The sequence below is a fragment of the Neomonachus schauinslandi genome, chromosome 5 (genome assembly GCF_002201575.2).
Source record: "Neomonachus schauinslandi chromosome 5, ASM220157v2, whole genome shotgun sequence".
In the NCBI taxonomy this organism is placed as follows: Eukaryota; Metazoa; Chordata; class Mammalia; order Carnivora; family Phocidae; genus Neomonachus; species Neomonachus schauinslandi.
Window position 1 is genome coordinate 61,171,767 of NC_058407.1, and position 14,252 is coordinate 61,186,018.

Here is a 14,252-nt window from a genome sequence, read left to right on the forward strand (position 1 = left end):
AATAAACGTTGGCAACTATTACTCTCATCCTCACCCTCACAAAGTTATTATGAGAATCGAATGACATAATGCTTGCAACTGACCTGCCACATGGTCTGGCACAGACTGAGTCCTCAGTAAATGGGGTTTCTCTTCTTTTCCCAGCGACAGGAAGGGCATGATCCAGTGCTTGGGTTCAGAGTCCAAGACCTGGGAATCCAAAGAGAGGAATAGTTGAGAAACAGTGGGAGTGCCTGCCTTGTGAGCCTGAGAACCTGGGCGGGTGGGGGGCTCGGGACCCAGGCCTGCCCCGGGCCCGAATCCCCAGGCCTGGTCCTGCCCTGGGTAGGGTGTTCCCCGTGACGATTAGGGGGGCAGAAAGACGGGCGCTGGCCAGACATGCCATTGAGATGAACTCAACAGAGTGGTCTCTCATCTTCTCCGGCCAAGCCCAGTTCTTGGAAGGGATAAAAGTCAAGGAGAGTCTGGGACAGCTAGACTTGGAAGGCTCCTCATCCCTTTGACACTTGCGCCCCTCCTTTAACTGGCACCGGCTCCCACCATGACCCAATGATCTTCTGTCACCATCAAGTCAGGAGGCACTCGGAACTTCAGCGCTTCTTCGGCCAGCCTCCTCCCAGGCTGCCAGCCTAGCTTCAGCTCTGTCTCTGTGTCCCAGGGCGAGAAGAGCTTTGGGGGCAGCTTTGGGGGTAGCTTCGGGACCAGGAGCCTCCACAGCTTTGGGGGTAACAAGAGAATCTCCATCAGTGGAGGCTATCGCTGCAGCCGGGCTGGCGGTGGGGGCGCCAGCTATGGGCTGGGTCTCGGAGGCATGGGCTACAGAGCCGGGGGAGCCTTCAGGGGGTACAGATTTGGAGGCGGGATGATGTCTGGCTCTGGGGGCATGCAGGAGGTCACTGTCAACCAAAGCCTCCTGACTCCCCTCCACCTGGAGATTGATCCCTCCCTCCAGTGGGTGCGAAAGAAGGAAAAGGAGCAGATCAAGACCCTCAACAACAAGTTTGCCTCCTTCATTGACAAGGTGAGAGGCAAGTGGGGTCCCCACCAGGAAAGCAGCAGGTACCCGGGGTATCTCTGCTTTCTGTGCTTTTCTGAGGTCAAGTGGGACTTGCCCAGGACCTGCGATCCTGGGGGCTGGGAAGACTGCTGACCCAGCAAAGAAGGAAGCAGTTTCCCACCTTGTTGAGGTGGGAGCAGAAAAATGTTCATCTCCACACTCCAGAGCTATCTGACCTACTGAAAGGCCATTGCTCTTTTGGTGGATAGGGAATGTGTACTGGGCTTAAAGTTAGACAGCAAAAAGGGATCATGCTGGGGTCACCTTTCCCTGCAGTTAATAGGGACAAGTCCTCCTGCGGTGACCTTCCTGGTGACTTGGGTATGGTGGGGAAGCTGAGTGGTTGGCGAGGGGCCAGCTTTCCCACTTTTCTTCTGGCGAGAGCTGAGCTGTGACATCAGCCCTGAGTGCGCCCTGCAGGAAGGCCTGTACTCCTAAGGATTTCCCCAGGTCCGGGGAAAGAAGCTATTCTATTTTGTTCTACCAGTGGTTCACACCTGAGCTGGTTGCTTTGTCTGGGAAGAACCAGTTCAAGGACCTGGCTTGTTCAGGCTCCATATATGGGACCTGGATGGAAGAGTGCTGGACTCTTCCCACCCAGACTCTAGTGCTAGGAGAACATCCCCTAACTTCTTGGGCCTCGGTTGGGTTGGACAGACAGACTCTAAGGTGACTCTGCAGGTCTAACAGGCTATGGAATGCCTCATCCTAGGGTCCCAAATCTTCCAATGCACCAATCTAACCCCAGGGACTGTTGAGCCAGGGGTTCTTCCATTTAATCACCCGTGTCACCCCACTTGGCCTTGTATTTGCACCAACAGATGTGAGGTTTCCAGCAGACTGGCTCTGGGGGGGAACAGGCAGGCCCTCCTTTGCTTGGTTACTCTGGAGGGGGATGTGGGGAAAAGGGGATGTGATAGCGAGGGACTTGGGGTCAGGATTGCCCTCCTTCTGACAACAGAGAAGAAAGGTGGGAAGGGCAAGAGGGGCATTCGTTAAAGGCCCTCTGGAGGCACACTGCCATCTCCAAGATTTTGGAGGCTCCTTTGTTCCTTCATTCTGAGGCTGTGTGTCACTCCATGGACTCCCAAAGGAAGGACTTTGTGTAAGGAGAAAGGTTTCACATATTCCCAAGGCTGCCTCCCAGACGGAGGAGCAGATAGATGAGTGCAATTCAAGCAAACCAGACTAGAAGCACAAGGCCACAGGGGACCTAAGAGAGCAGAAGGGGCTTGCCCAAGCCACACGGCTGGCCGGCGACATGGCTGGCATTGTGCCCAGGTCCCCCAACGTGACTTTAGAGTGACCCATTTCGGCGTTCCTGGACTGCATGGGCAACTGAGTTCAGATTCTAGATCTAGAGAAATCACATAGGAAAGAAAATGGACAGACTAAATTTTCTGCCAGGAACTTCCTGCCCATTTAATGGGAATCGAAATCCCGCCCAGTAAGGTGATGGTGGAGTGATTTCCTTCAGCTACCGCACATCAGTGTGGTTTGGTGGATGCAGACGGTTTCCAGCCCTTCTGGTCCTGGTCCTCCTTACTTCTCCCACCTCCACACCAAGCCACCGCCTGTCTCCCAGGCCCATTGCACCCACATTTGGGTGGCTAGCTACGTTGCAGGATCCTTCCAGGGTGAGGATGAGGAGGAGCCTGCCACCTGGACTCCAAGCTCCTGGAGGGCCTTCCTGCACTGTTGGGGAGCCCTATGTCGCAGAGCTCTCCGGGAGGCTGCTACAGGGCAGCCCTCACAGTCTCTCCCCTCTGGCCGGGGCAGGTGCGGTTCCTGGAGCAGCAGAATAAGGTCCTGGAGACCAAATGGAGCCTCCTGCAGGAGCATAAAGCCACCAGGGCCAACATCGAGCCCATGTTTGAAGCCTACATCAGCAGCCTGAGGCGGCAGCTGGACTGCCTGGGTGGCGAGCAGATGCAGTTGGAGACGGAGTTGAAGAACATGCAGGACGTGGTGGAAGACTTCAAGAACAAGTGAGTAGACGCTCAGCTGGATGCCCCGAGGGTCCTGGGGAGGCCCCGCTCTCTGCAAGAGTCCAGTCCAGTGAGGCAGTAGGACGCACCCTCAGGGCATTGAGGCGGAATCAGAAAAAGAACTGGGGCCCTGTGGCCAAGAATGTTGAGGCTTTGGGGAGGGGTGGGGCTGGAGATGGTGATGACCGGCACGGGCACAAAGAGCGGGGTTTGCACGACCACCGTATAAACTCTGCAGACACTGACTTAGCCAGTGTTGTGCAGGAGGCAACTCATGAGTTAAGAATGAAACCCATAGACTCTCTCACATTTGTTCAACTCAGCCCCATTGCTAACTTACACCACGTGCGCACACACCCCAACCCTGGCCAAGGCCGGGAACAAAGCAAAAGGAGACAGATTTGCTGCCTTCTCCATGGAACCACACACACACACACACACACACACACACACACACAGAGCCCACTAAACATGATGGCATGCTCGTGCCTATGGATTCAAGCAGCTTCTTATTTTTATTGTTTTAATTTATTTCTAATGCTCTTGGTCCAAACAAAATAAGTGACTTGATGAGGAGTTTTGGTTATAGTTGTATAATGTAATGAGAATTCAGGTCTGAGTTGAGTTTAAGTGGTAGCCACCACCCACCTGTGGCTGTTTAAATTTAAATTAATTACAGTTAAATAAAACTTAAATTTTAGCTTCTCAGTCACACTAGCCACACTTCAAGTGCTCATTTGCCACATGTGGATAATGGGTCCCCAGAGTGGATGCAGATAGAGCATTTCCATCATCATAGGAAGTTCTCTTGGACAGCACTATAGAATCTAACGTCAGTGGATTTAGAATCTTGGCTCAACTACACTAACTGAATGACCTCTGACTCTCTGAACCCTAGTTCCTTTGCCTGTTAAAGGGAATATTAATAGTGCCCGCCTCGTAGGGGTTGGGAATATCATATCAAAACTTGCATGTGAAATACTTGGTAGGGTGTCCAGTGCCTGGCATATAGTAAGTTGTTAATAAATGTTAGCTATTTTTATTATAGGATGATTAGGTGTGTAGTGATGCAGACACAGGCAAGAGAAACAAGTGCAGATGAATAATTTATAACATGTATGCAACATGAAGTAACGGTGTTTCAGTCCAAGAAGGCTTCCTGGAGGAGGAGACTAAAGCTCAAGGTGGAGAAAGAAAGAGGCACAGGGGAGGACTATGGGGGCATTTGTTGAAGAGTGTCTCCTGGTTAATGGACAGTGATGTTCCTGTGACAGGGCCCCTAAGAGGCCCATACAGGGGCAGGGACTGTGAGCTGGAAAACACAGAAGGTGAGGACAGTTGCATGGAGTTAGGTGAAGAGAAGATGTTCAGATTTCATTAAAAGGCAGCATGAGGAAGCAATAAGGAAAACGACATCCACTCTGGAGAAGGCACAGCGCTGAACATTCAGGGGCAGGAAAGAGCTTTTCTCAGATCCTACTGGACAGTGGAAGCAACGTAAAAGCGAGGTGATCCCACATACACTTAGTGTGGGGGAGTACTTGTGGTTTTAAAAAAATAACGACAAGCCATTCAGAGATGAGAGAGAGCCTCTGAGAGGTTAAGTGACCTGCCCCAGGTTACTTAGCTGGGAGATGGAAGAGACAAAGCCCAAACCCCAGCTGCCCAGAGCTGCTAAGAGGGTGGGGCTCACTGACGCTTAGGAGGGCTGGGAAGGAAATGGGTTACCTAGAGCAGAGGGGAAGCTTCCTTCCCAGAACTCAGTGAGCAAGAGGGTACCTCCACGTGCCCCTGGGCGGGGGGGGGGGGCAGGGGGGGGGGGGGGCTCCTTTCTATGGGCAAATTGAAAAATGGGAAGCCTGGGCGGGTGGGGGAGGGAGGGCCCCTATTAGCTTGAGGACTGCTCCCTCTCTGTGGTTCAGTCCAGCTAAGCAAGGCAACGTGAGGGTGCCACAGGGTGCAGGAGCCAGCCAAGGCCTGGGGCTGTCTGCCTTGGGCCAGACTACTCCTCTGTTCCTCCCTTCTGTTTGGCTTAGGGCAATACCAGGGGGTAAAAAGGGAAGCCTGCTGACCCCTTTATGGAAATATCAGCACTCTACAGAGCAAAGCCTCAAGAAAGACAACCTCAGAAGGAATGAGGGGTGGTTCTGCTTTACCGTTGTTTGGGGCTTGAGTTGTACCTGGACAGAAGTGGTTGTGTGATTGACTTGGGATGGGGACACATGTGTAGTGGGAGAGCTATGCTCCAGTAGCTCACTCTCCATGGCTGTTCTGGAGACCCACACCGCCTACCCACCTACAGCCCCCCTGTTAGACCTCACTCCCAGAACCCTGCTCCTAACACCCATCCACTTTTCTGTATTGTTTTATGATCGGCATACAATATGATACTCGTTTCAAGCGTACAACATACTGATTCCATATTTTTATATATTACAAAATGATCACCTTACAACCCCCTTCTTGATCCTTCCCGCAGGTATGAAGAAGAAATCAACAGGCTCACAGTGGCGGAGAATGAGTTTGTGGTGCTCAAGAAGGTGAGGGGACAGAGCTGCTCCCTCCTGGCTCCCAGGCCCAAGGCGTCCCTTCTGGCAGTGACACCCTGAAACCAGCGGCCTCGCAACTTTTAATTCATGTAGCTAATCTTTGAAGCAGGTTTTACTTTACAAGTGAGAAAACTCAGGTTCAGGCAGGTTAAGTAAGTGACCCAACGTTACCCAGAAAATCAGAAGTGAGTCAGGATCCGGGACTCCAGAGTCCCCGCTATAAATCATGACACCAGCCCCTCCCCATGTGGAGTCCCTGCAGGGAGAAACAAGCAAAATGGGCCCTGTGCTGAGCTAAGGCTCCAGGACATCAAGTCAGGCTCAGGAGGACAGGGGCAGGACAGGGATCGGCTCCATGGAGTGGTGGGCCTTCCTGCTCAGCAGGGGCAGGCAGAGGGCGGGGAGACCAGCTGGCGGAGGGAGAACGGAATCGGAATAGAGGTGTGTGCAATGTAGAAAGGGGCTGAGAGTGTGAGGAGGAGGGCCTGGGGAGAGTCTGGGAGAGCCCAGAGGCAGCTGAGGCCCACAGGCCCAGGATGGGGTTGACCTCACCACATGCAGGTGACCTAAGATCTGTCCATGTGGCACCAGCTGGGGAGCAGGTGAGCATTCCCTGAGAGCCCTGGTCCCCACATAGTCTTCGCCATCCTGCAAGTGCCACTCCAGAGCCTGGAACAAAGAAACGCCCTCAGCCCTGGGCGCTGACGTTCTCCAGCCTAACTCTCAGCCAGAGGGGCTGGCTGCCCCACCAAGGATGGGCCTCAGAGTGACAGCATGTTCTGTGCCCAGGACGTGGATGCTGCCTACATGAACAAGGTGGAGCTGGAGGCCAAGGTGGATGCCTTAATGGATGAAATCAACTTCCTGAGAGCTTTCTACGATGCGGTAAGCAGTGTTAGGGGCCGGGGGCCTGGGCTGGGTACGCAGGCTGCCGGCTCCTCCCCTCGTCTCTTCTCTGCTCCCCACCCCGTCCCCAGGTTGGAATTCATGGAGCAGATGCTGTTTTCCTCGAGGAACAAAACGAGGCTCCCTAGAGCAGCTGGGGGGTCAGGCAAGAAATTCAACCTTGACCACTTGGACCACGCATGTGCTGGTGGTCAGACAAAAAAAACTGCCTGTTGACGAATTGCACATGCTTTCCCGAGACGTAGCTGAGCATCCTGGCTCACCCAGCCCAGCTCAAATTTACCAGCTACTCTTCCTAGAGAGGCTGCAGAATGATGCAATTTCACAAACCAAGCAGCAATTAATGAGCCCTCAGGTGCTTCTAGAAGCACCCGGCACAAATACCTGGCTCTCCTGAAGACAGGTATCATCGTGCACTTCCGTATGCCAGACACTGTCTTCGGGGCTGCCGGGGCAGTGCTGAGCAGACACAACAAAGCCCCTAAGTTCTTGGAGCTTCTATTACAGTGGAGAAGACAGGTGGCACAGGGAGGATAGAATAACTACACCATTTCAGGCATAGTAGGGCTGATGGAGAGAAACAAGGAATGGTGGCAGGCAGGAGGTGGGTGATACCTGATGAGAAACGGGAAGAACTGAAGATCCAGGAATGCCAGGAGGAGGTCAAGGTGGCTGGAGGCGAGCAAGTGAGGTAGAGTGGTCGAGATGGGGTGCAGGGTGCACTGTGTGCCCCCAGGTAGGCCTGGTAAGGACAGGTGATATGCCCGTGCACTGCGTATGTTTGGTGCCCAACAGAAGTGGGTCATGTTCTGGGAGCAGGAGCATGGGCTCCATGGCTTTGGACAGGGGCAGTGACCACCCTGCCGCCCACATAGGGCAAAAAAGACATCATTTTTCTCTGCTTGTTCACTGCGATGCTGACAATTGCAAGCATGTGGACTGAGACCAACCCCCCCCCCCCCCACTCCAAGTTAGGTCAGCTACCAGGAAAACTATGTGGGAAAAACATATCGCAAAACAACAACAAAATAATAATTGCTTGAAGCAGCAAATGCATGAACCAATTATTAACAAACAAAGGAGAGGAATATTTTTTACTAGATTTGTGCTGTGGACCAGAGATTCTCAAATTTGAAAGTGCATCAGAATCTTCTAGACCGCTTGTGAAAACACCAGTTCTGACTCAGTGAATCTAGGGTAGGAGCCAAAATGTTGCATTTCTTTTCTTTTCTTTTTTTTTTTTTAAAGATTTATTTATTTGACACAGAGAGAGAGACAGCTAGAGAGGGAACACAAGCAGGGGGAGTGGGAGAGGGAGAAGCAGGCTCCCCGCCGAGCAGGGAGCCCGATGCGGGGCTTGATCCCAGGACCCTGGGATCATGACCTGAGCCGAAGGCAGACGCTTAACGACTGAGCCACCCAGGCGCCCCAAAATATTGCATTTCAAGCAAGTTCCCAGGTGATGCTGCTACTGCTGGTCTCAGGATCCCATCTTGGGAACCGCCACCTTAGATGATTCTGGAAAGTGATCATTAACAAATTAATTGTGGTTTACTGTTTCAAAAACCGTGTTATGTAGACATGAATTGATTTAATCCTGGCAGAAAGCGTGTGAAACAGTGCTAGGACCAGCCCCTCTGAGACTCAGAGAAGTGATCTAACCCTCTTGGCAGATTCTAGACTCGAATGCTTTGTTCCGGTGCTCTTTCTGCGGTCTCGAGCTGATTTCCATTTCCCATCCCTGAGGAGCAGGGAGGAGCCACGCTGGGTAACAGGACTGAGACCGAGCAGAGCTTTCTGGCTCCTTCTGACTCAGTTTTCGGTCACAAGAGGATTTCTTTATTTGGTGTGAAAGGCTGTGTTTTCTCAGAACATGAGCCAGCCCGGCACTGACAGGTCCCCGCAAGGTGCACTCCCTTGACAGTGGGAGTGACTTCTGGAGGAGGCCGGCTGGAGTTCCCCGTGTGGCTTCTCCCTGCGTGCAGATGAGGTGACGGTCAAGCCCGAGTGTAAACTCAGTGACCTCCCTAATGTCCTTCCCAGCCCTTCAGGCCTATACAAGGTGCTGCACCCCAACAGTGCAAGTGAGGTCCTCGGTGCCACGGTCTGTTTCTCGGGCCTGGACACTGTCTCCCAACACACACACACACACACACACACCCTGCTTCAGCTCTTCCGTTTGGGCCCCCTCACAGGAGCTGGCTCAGCTTCAGGCCCAGATCTCCGACACGTCCATGGTGCTGTCCATGGACAACAACTGCAAGCTGGACCTGGACAGCATCATCTCTGAGGTCAAGGCCCAGTACGAGGACATCGCCAACCGCAGCCAGGCTGAGGCCGAGTCCCGGTACCAGACCAAGGTGAGGCGTCAAGGTCAAGTCCAGGAAACAACCTTAGAGAACTGGGATTTCAAAGGCAAATTAGGTAAGAGCTTGTTCTGTCAGGTGTCCCAGTCTGATGGGTCAAAGGGATGAATTCAGCCTGGGGCTTACCCTCTATCAGGAGCACCCCTTGGGCAGCACCATCAGGACCTGGGGGAGCAACCAGATGAAGGCAGGAGGTGGTCAATCCTCTGTGAGGGGGAGGATGGACACATCTCCAATGCCTTATAGATGCCAACAAGGGACAGCTGGACAGCACCAGCCAGCAGGAGCCAGAAAGGGAAGGTAGGAACAAGAGCAAGTCTCAGCCTCCTGGATCCAGAGAAGGGAGGTGCAGCTGGTGGTGGCCAAGGGGCTGGGAGCAAAGTCTCGACATGGGCCACACAATGAGATTTTCCAGGTTAGAGAGCAAACACTCTGAGCGGGGGAGCCACAAATATGAAAAAGCTTAAAAATCAGAGACTGACAGGCACCCTGTGTGCTGCTGAGCTTGTGAGGATAAGATTCCTGATGTGGAGGGGGAAGGATGAGAGACCAGACACAGGATGGGTCCAGCTGTGGGGTGGGGCCTGCAGGCATGGAGAGCGAGGGGCAGAGCCAAGAGACAGTGCAGATGGAATCTGATGGAAAGCAGCAGTGGGGGCAAAGGGAGGCACTTCCAAGCAGCACCCTGGAAGCCTGTTGGGCCCTGGGAAGCCACAGCCATCTCGCCTCTGGCCTGACCATCCCCTTCCCCCAGTACGAGGAGCTGCAGCGGTCTGCTGGCCTCCAGCATGGGGATGGGGATGACCTCCGCACCACCAAGATGGAGATCTCCGAACGGAACCGCATGATGCAGAGACTGCGCTCCGAGATTGATAACGTGAAGAAGCAGGTAAGGCTGAGCTCCCAGCAGACATCCCATAGATGCCCCTGCCCACCGGCAGACCTGGGCCTGGTCCCAACTCGGCCCCTGCAGAGAGAAGCCTCCCCCGATGAGTGACCGTCCAGGAATGTAACCGTGCAGTCTCCCGCCCCACCAGGGGGGTCGGGACCTTCTTTCTGAGATCTGCCCAACAGCTGCTCCTCGAGGGAAGGGTCTGTCCTCCGGGGGCATACAAGGCAAAACTATGCAGAGAAGCGCGGCATCGGAAAGGACTCTCCCAAAATCATTTTCTCCGTTATGGCTAAGCCTCAAATTATCCAAGAAGGACAGCGATTAATCTTATTTTTAAAGATAATAAGCTCCAACCTCCTTTGCTTGAAATGCATTTCAGGAAATTCTCCCATATTTTTAACCTTAAACGCACATCTTACTGCATTCTCTGTGGGCGACCTCACAAAATCCTTTCTGCCCCCCGGCAGAGTGCCACGCTCCAGAACGCCATTGCGGATGCCGAGCAGCGCGGGGAGCTGGCCCTCAAGGATGCCAAGCACAAGCTGGCCGAGCTGGAGGACGCTCTGCAGAAGGCCAAGCAGGACATGGCCCGGCAGCTGCGCGAGTACCAGGAGCTCATGAACGTCAAGCTGGCCCTGGACATCGAGATCGCCACCTACCGCAAGCTGCTGGAGGGCGAGGAGTGCAGGTGGGGGGCCTTCCCCGACCATGGCTGCTCAAGTATCATGGCTCCCACCATGGCTCAAACAGACACCAAGAGCCCCCGAATGTCAGGCCCCAGATAGAAATTCCAAAGGTGGAAACAAGGTTAAGATGCAGCTGCTCCCCAGAGGCGCCCTGCAGTCTCAGCCTCTCCCATCGTTGCTGCTAGACCCGGGGCAGAGGGTCAGGATGACAAAGTCAGGCAGAGGTGACCCATGACTATCTGGAAGGCCATAAGCAGGGCCATTCCTGCCCAGCCCCCAGACCACACTGGGGATGGGCCTCAGCGGCTCCATGTTTGCCCAGAGATGCCTACAGTCTGAATGTCCCTCTCCACCTAGTGAACACACATCCCTCTCCCCGTTTCTCTATGTATTTTGATTTCGTCTCTCTTCTAGATTCCCCCCCGCAGATTCATATTAGCTAGATGAACAAAAGGCTTGCTAAGCACAGGCCTGGCACACAGTAAGCGCTCTGTGCTGATAGCTGCAAATACAAGAGCCCAGGGCTCTTCAACTTCTCAGCAAATGAAATGTCTCTTTCTCTCCACCCCCGCAACAGACTCACTGGGGAAGGCGTCGGACCCCTGAACATCTGTGAGTAAATGTCTTGGGAAAATAGAAAAGTGGGCATCAAAACAGAAGCACTAGCATCACTAACAAGGAGTTGGTGATAGATATGGCCAGAGATGTCATTAAGACCCTCCTAAGGGCTCTGTGGAGACCCCCTCTTCTTTGGCCTTTCCTTTCTGTGGACTCAAGAGAGACTTGTGGTGAGACCTCACCACCCAGGGCCAGTCCCGGTGGGGTCCCTTGTCCACAGGAAGGACTCCACTCTGTCCCCCAGAGGACCCCAGTCACAGGACAGGACAACACGCAGAGTGATGGGTCTGCAGCCTGAACGCGATTCCTTAGCTAGTTCTGGCAGGATTCAAACTCACACAACTAACAAGAGGCTAGTAAACTGGTTAAAAGGAAAGAATCATATCTAGAATTGAAGCAAATTAATGGAACAAGTCGAGCATGGCTTGGCCTCAGCTCACAGAGGGGAGAGCAGGAATGACCCCGCAGGGTGAGGGATGTTCAGGGAGCGGCGACTCCTGGGCATGAGAAGGAGAGTCTCCTTAGTCCCCTCGTGGCTCAGAGCACATGAGGGAGGCCAGAAACCCATGATGGGGGAGAGCTTGAAACCAGTTGATAAAAGGAACAAGAATGCTTCAGCTGGAGAACTGGACAGAGAAGGGAGGTCAACGAGGCATCTTCAAACGTTTGACAGGCTGTGGGGAGCTGCATCCCACGGTAGTGAGCTCCCCATCACTGAACGTATTTGAGCAGGTACTATAAACCATTGCCTTTCGGTGACGTGTCAGAGGTGATTGCAACTGGGGGAGGTTCACCCGGATGGCCTTCGGGCCTCTTCCAGTATGGGAGCCTACGCTCCTGCCCAGGACACGAGACCTCATGCCCCATCCGGTATGAGAACCCTGTGCAGCTGAGGAACGGACATGGCAGGTGTGAGCCCGGGCTTGGCCCTTGATGTCTCTGCACCTCCATTTTCCCTCTGGGAAGTGGAGGTGGTCCTAGTAATGGTGTCCTCTCAGGTCTGTTGAGATCAACATGGTCACAGCTGTGAAAAGAGCTTTGAAGAGTGCCATGGACTATACGGACGCTCACTCTGGGGCGGCGGATCCATACCCACCCTCTCTGACCCTGGCCCCTGGCCCCAGGAGATTCTTGTTCCCTGAGGAAGCCCTGTGGGAGGGAGCCCTCCTGGGCCTAGAGCCAGGGAGGGGGGCTCCCGGGGACCCGGAGGAGCCTGCTAGCGGTGCCCTGTGCCTTCTCTCCACAGCCGTGGTCTCCTCCAGCGGGGGCACAGGCTACAGCTCGGGCGGCGGCCTCTGCCTGGCCGGAGGCGGCGGCTACAGCTGCAGCCTGGGCTACGGCTCCGGGGCCGGCTTCAGTTCTACCAGCAGCTCCAGCATGCGCATCATCTCCAAGACGTCGTCCACCAAGAAGAGTTACAGGAGCTAAAGGGCCCCGCCCGCCTGGGCTGCCGCCCCCCTCAGGCGCTGCCCGATCCCCAGCCCTAAGGCCTGCCACTTTGCTGATGCCCCATGGGCAAAATCAACAGTAGGAGGCGTGGGGAGTGGCCTGTGGGTTCTAAGGTCACCTTGTCCATCCCTCAGCCTCCAGACGGGTCCTCACAGAGGTACCCCCCCTTGCTCCTTATCCCAGGGCCCTCCAGGGTCCCCAGGCATCCACTCCAACTAACGCCCACTCAACTGCTCTGTGCCAAGACCTGGGCTAGGACTTAGCCCATCAGCAGCTTCCAGAGCAGGGGTGCAGTAGGGTCTTCCTCTTCCCACTGGAGCCAGATCCACGGCACCCACCGTCCTTTATGGGGGAGGGGGGAGCTTAGGATTGACCTTGGTGCCCCCAAAGAAGTTGCGTGTAGTCTAGGCCAGAGTTCCCACGCGTGGGCTCTCTCGCCGCAAACAGGACCCTTTCCTGCAGGCCCCCTCCAACCAGGGAAGGCTGCCAACCCAACGGGCATGTTGTGTCCTCACTTCCTTCCGTCTTGCCCCCTGCCAGGCCCCCAGCCACTTCCCCTGACAACTCCCACCAACAGAATATTGGAATAAGAAATCAATGCCCTTCAAAATATGACCAAGTCGCTTATTCATACTAGAATAGAATGATTTTATCAAGAACACAAAAGTTCTCCATGGCCTGGGGCTACATTCCATGATAGTTCATAGCCGAATTCCTTTCAAATCTGCCTCATTTAAGCCAATATTAGATTTAGCGTCCCCCACAGAACCGCCCTGCTGCTGAGTGGGAGGGAGGCAGGCTCAGGCCAGGCGTGGGAAGGCAGCCGGCAGCAGAGGCACCAGGAAAAGGAGCCCAATCAGACTGTGTTAGAATGGCCCTGGGAGAATCCTCCCGCAGAACAATCCTCCAGGCTCAGGAGTCTTTCTCCTTGCTCTGTGGTAGCCAGGTCTCTTTTCTGGAAAGTTCTCTTTCCTTCTTACCTTGCTCTTTCCCCCCTCCCTCCTTGTTCTCCTCCGCCGCCACCACCCTGTGTGTCTCCTCTCTCCACCCCTCCCCGTTTGCTCCTTCATTTCTCTCTTTTCTTCCTCTCCCACTCATCTGTTTGGCAATATATCCCCTGCTCCCCGCTCCTGACCTTTCTTTTTCTATCTCCCTGTCTCTGACACGTCTGCAGTGCGGCTTTGTCTGTGCCCCAGGCCTGGCTAGAACTGACACTCTTAAGGCAGTCCACCAAACCCCCTGCCCCACAGGGAAGGCCTAAGAGGGCAGACTCGGGAGATAGGCAGTCCTTCCTCCAGCATCTTTCCTCACTCTCAGAGGATGCTTGCTCGGCCTGGGAAGGGAGCAGAGGTAGAGGAGTGGTGGAAGAGGGGAGCCGTGTAGGCACAGACCTACCATGCATTCAAGACCAAAATGCATTCCAAAGGCCAGCAGGGCCTGGCTGCCAGTTGTGGACATGAAGACAGGAGAGATATGAAGTCAGAAAAAAGGTCACCCTGCTCTGATCGTCTCAAACCCTCCTGAACTGCCTGCTCCGCATGCCTGCCTATTTCCTGATATTGCTTCAATAGAGTGTCACTGAGCTCTCTAGGTCTTGGTAGAGTCCGCGTCTTCTCTCACATTCAGAGGGCAGCCTTGGAACCGGTGTTCTCTGGGAGCAGGTGCCTTCCACCCACAACAGATCCAGCCAACCATCCTACTCGCTGATCCCCAGCTTTGGTCCCAGACTCCTGGGGACCCA

The 14,252-nt window shown here is 54.3% G+C and overlaps 1 protein-coding gene across 1 annotated transcript; it reads left to right on the top strand.

Moving 5' to 3' along the window:
* Positions 1 to 541: 541 nt before the first annotated feature.
* On the top strand, positions 542 to 12,589 carry LOC110577375 (keratin, type II cytoskeletal 5-like). Its single transcript, XM_021686665.1, is given in 9 exon segments — positions 542 to 1,021; positions 2,837 to 3,045; positions 5,525 to 5,585; positions 6,384 to 6,479; positions 8,696 to 8,860; positions 9,621 to 9,755; positions 10,226 to 10,446; positions 11,022 to 11,056; positions 12,309 to 12,589. Coding segments are annotated over 9 exon segments (1,584 nt in total). The 3' UTR covers positions 12,491 to 12,589.
* Positions 12,590 to 14,252: the final 1,663 nt, after the last annotated feature.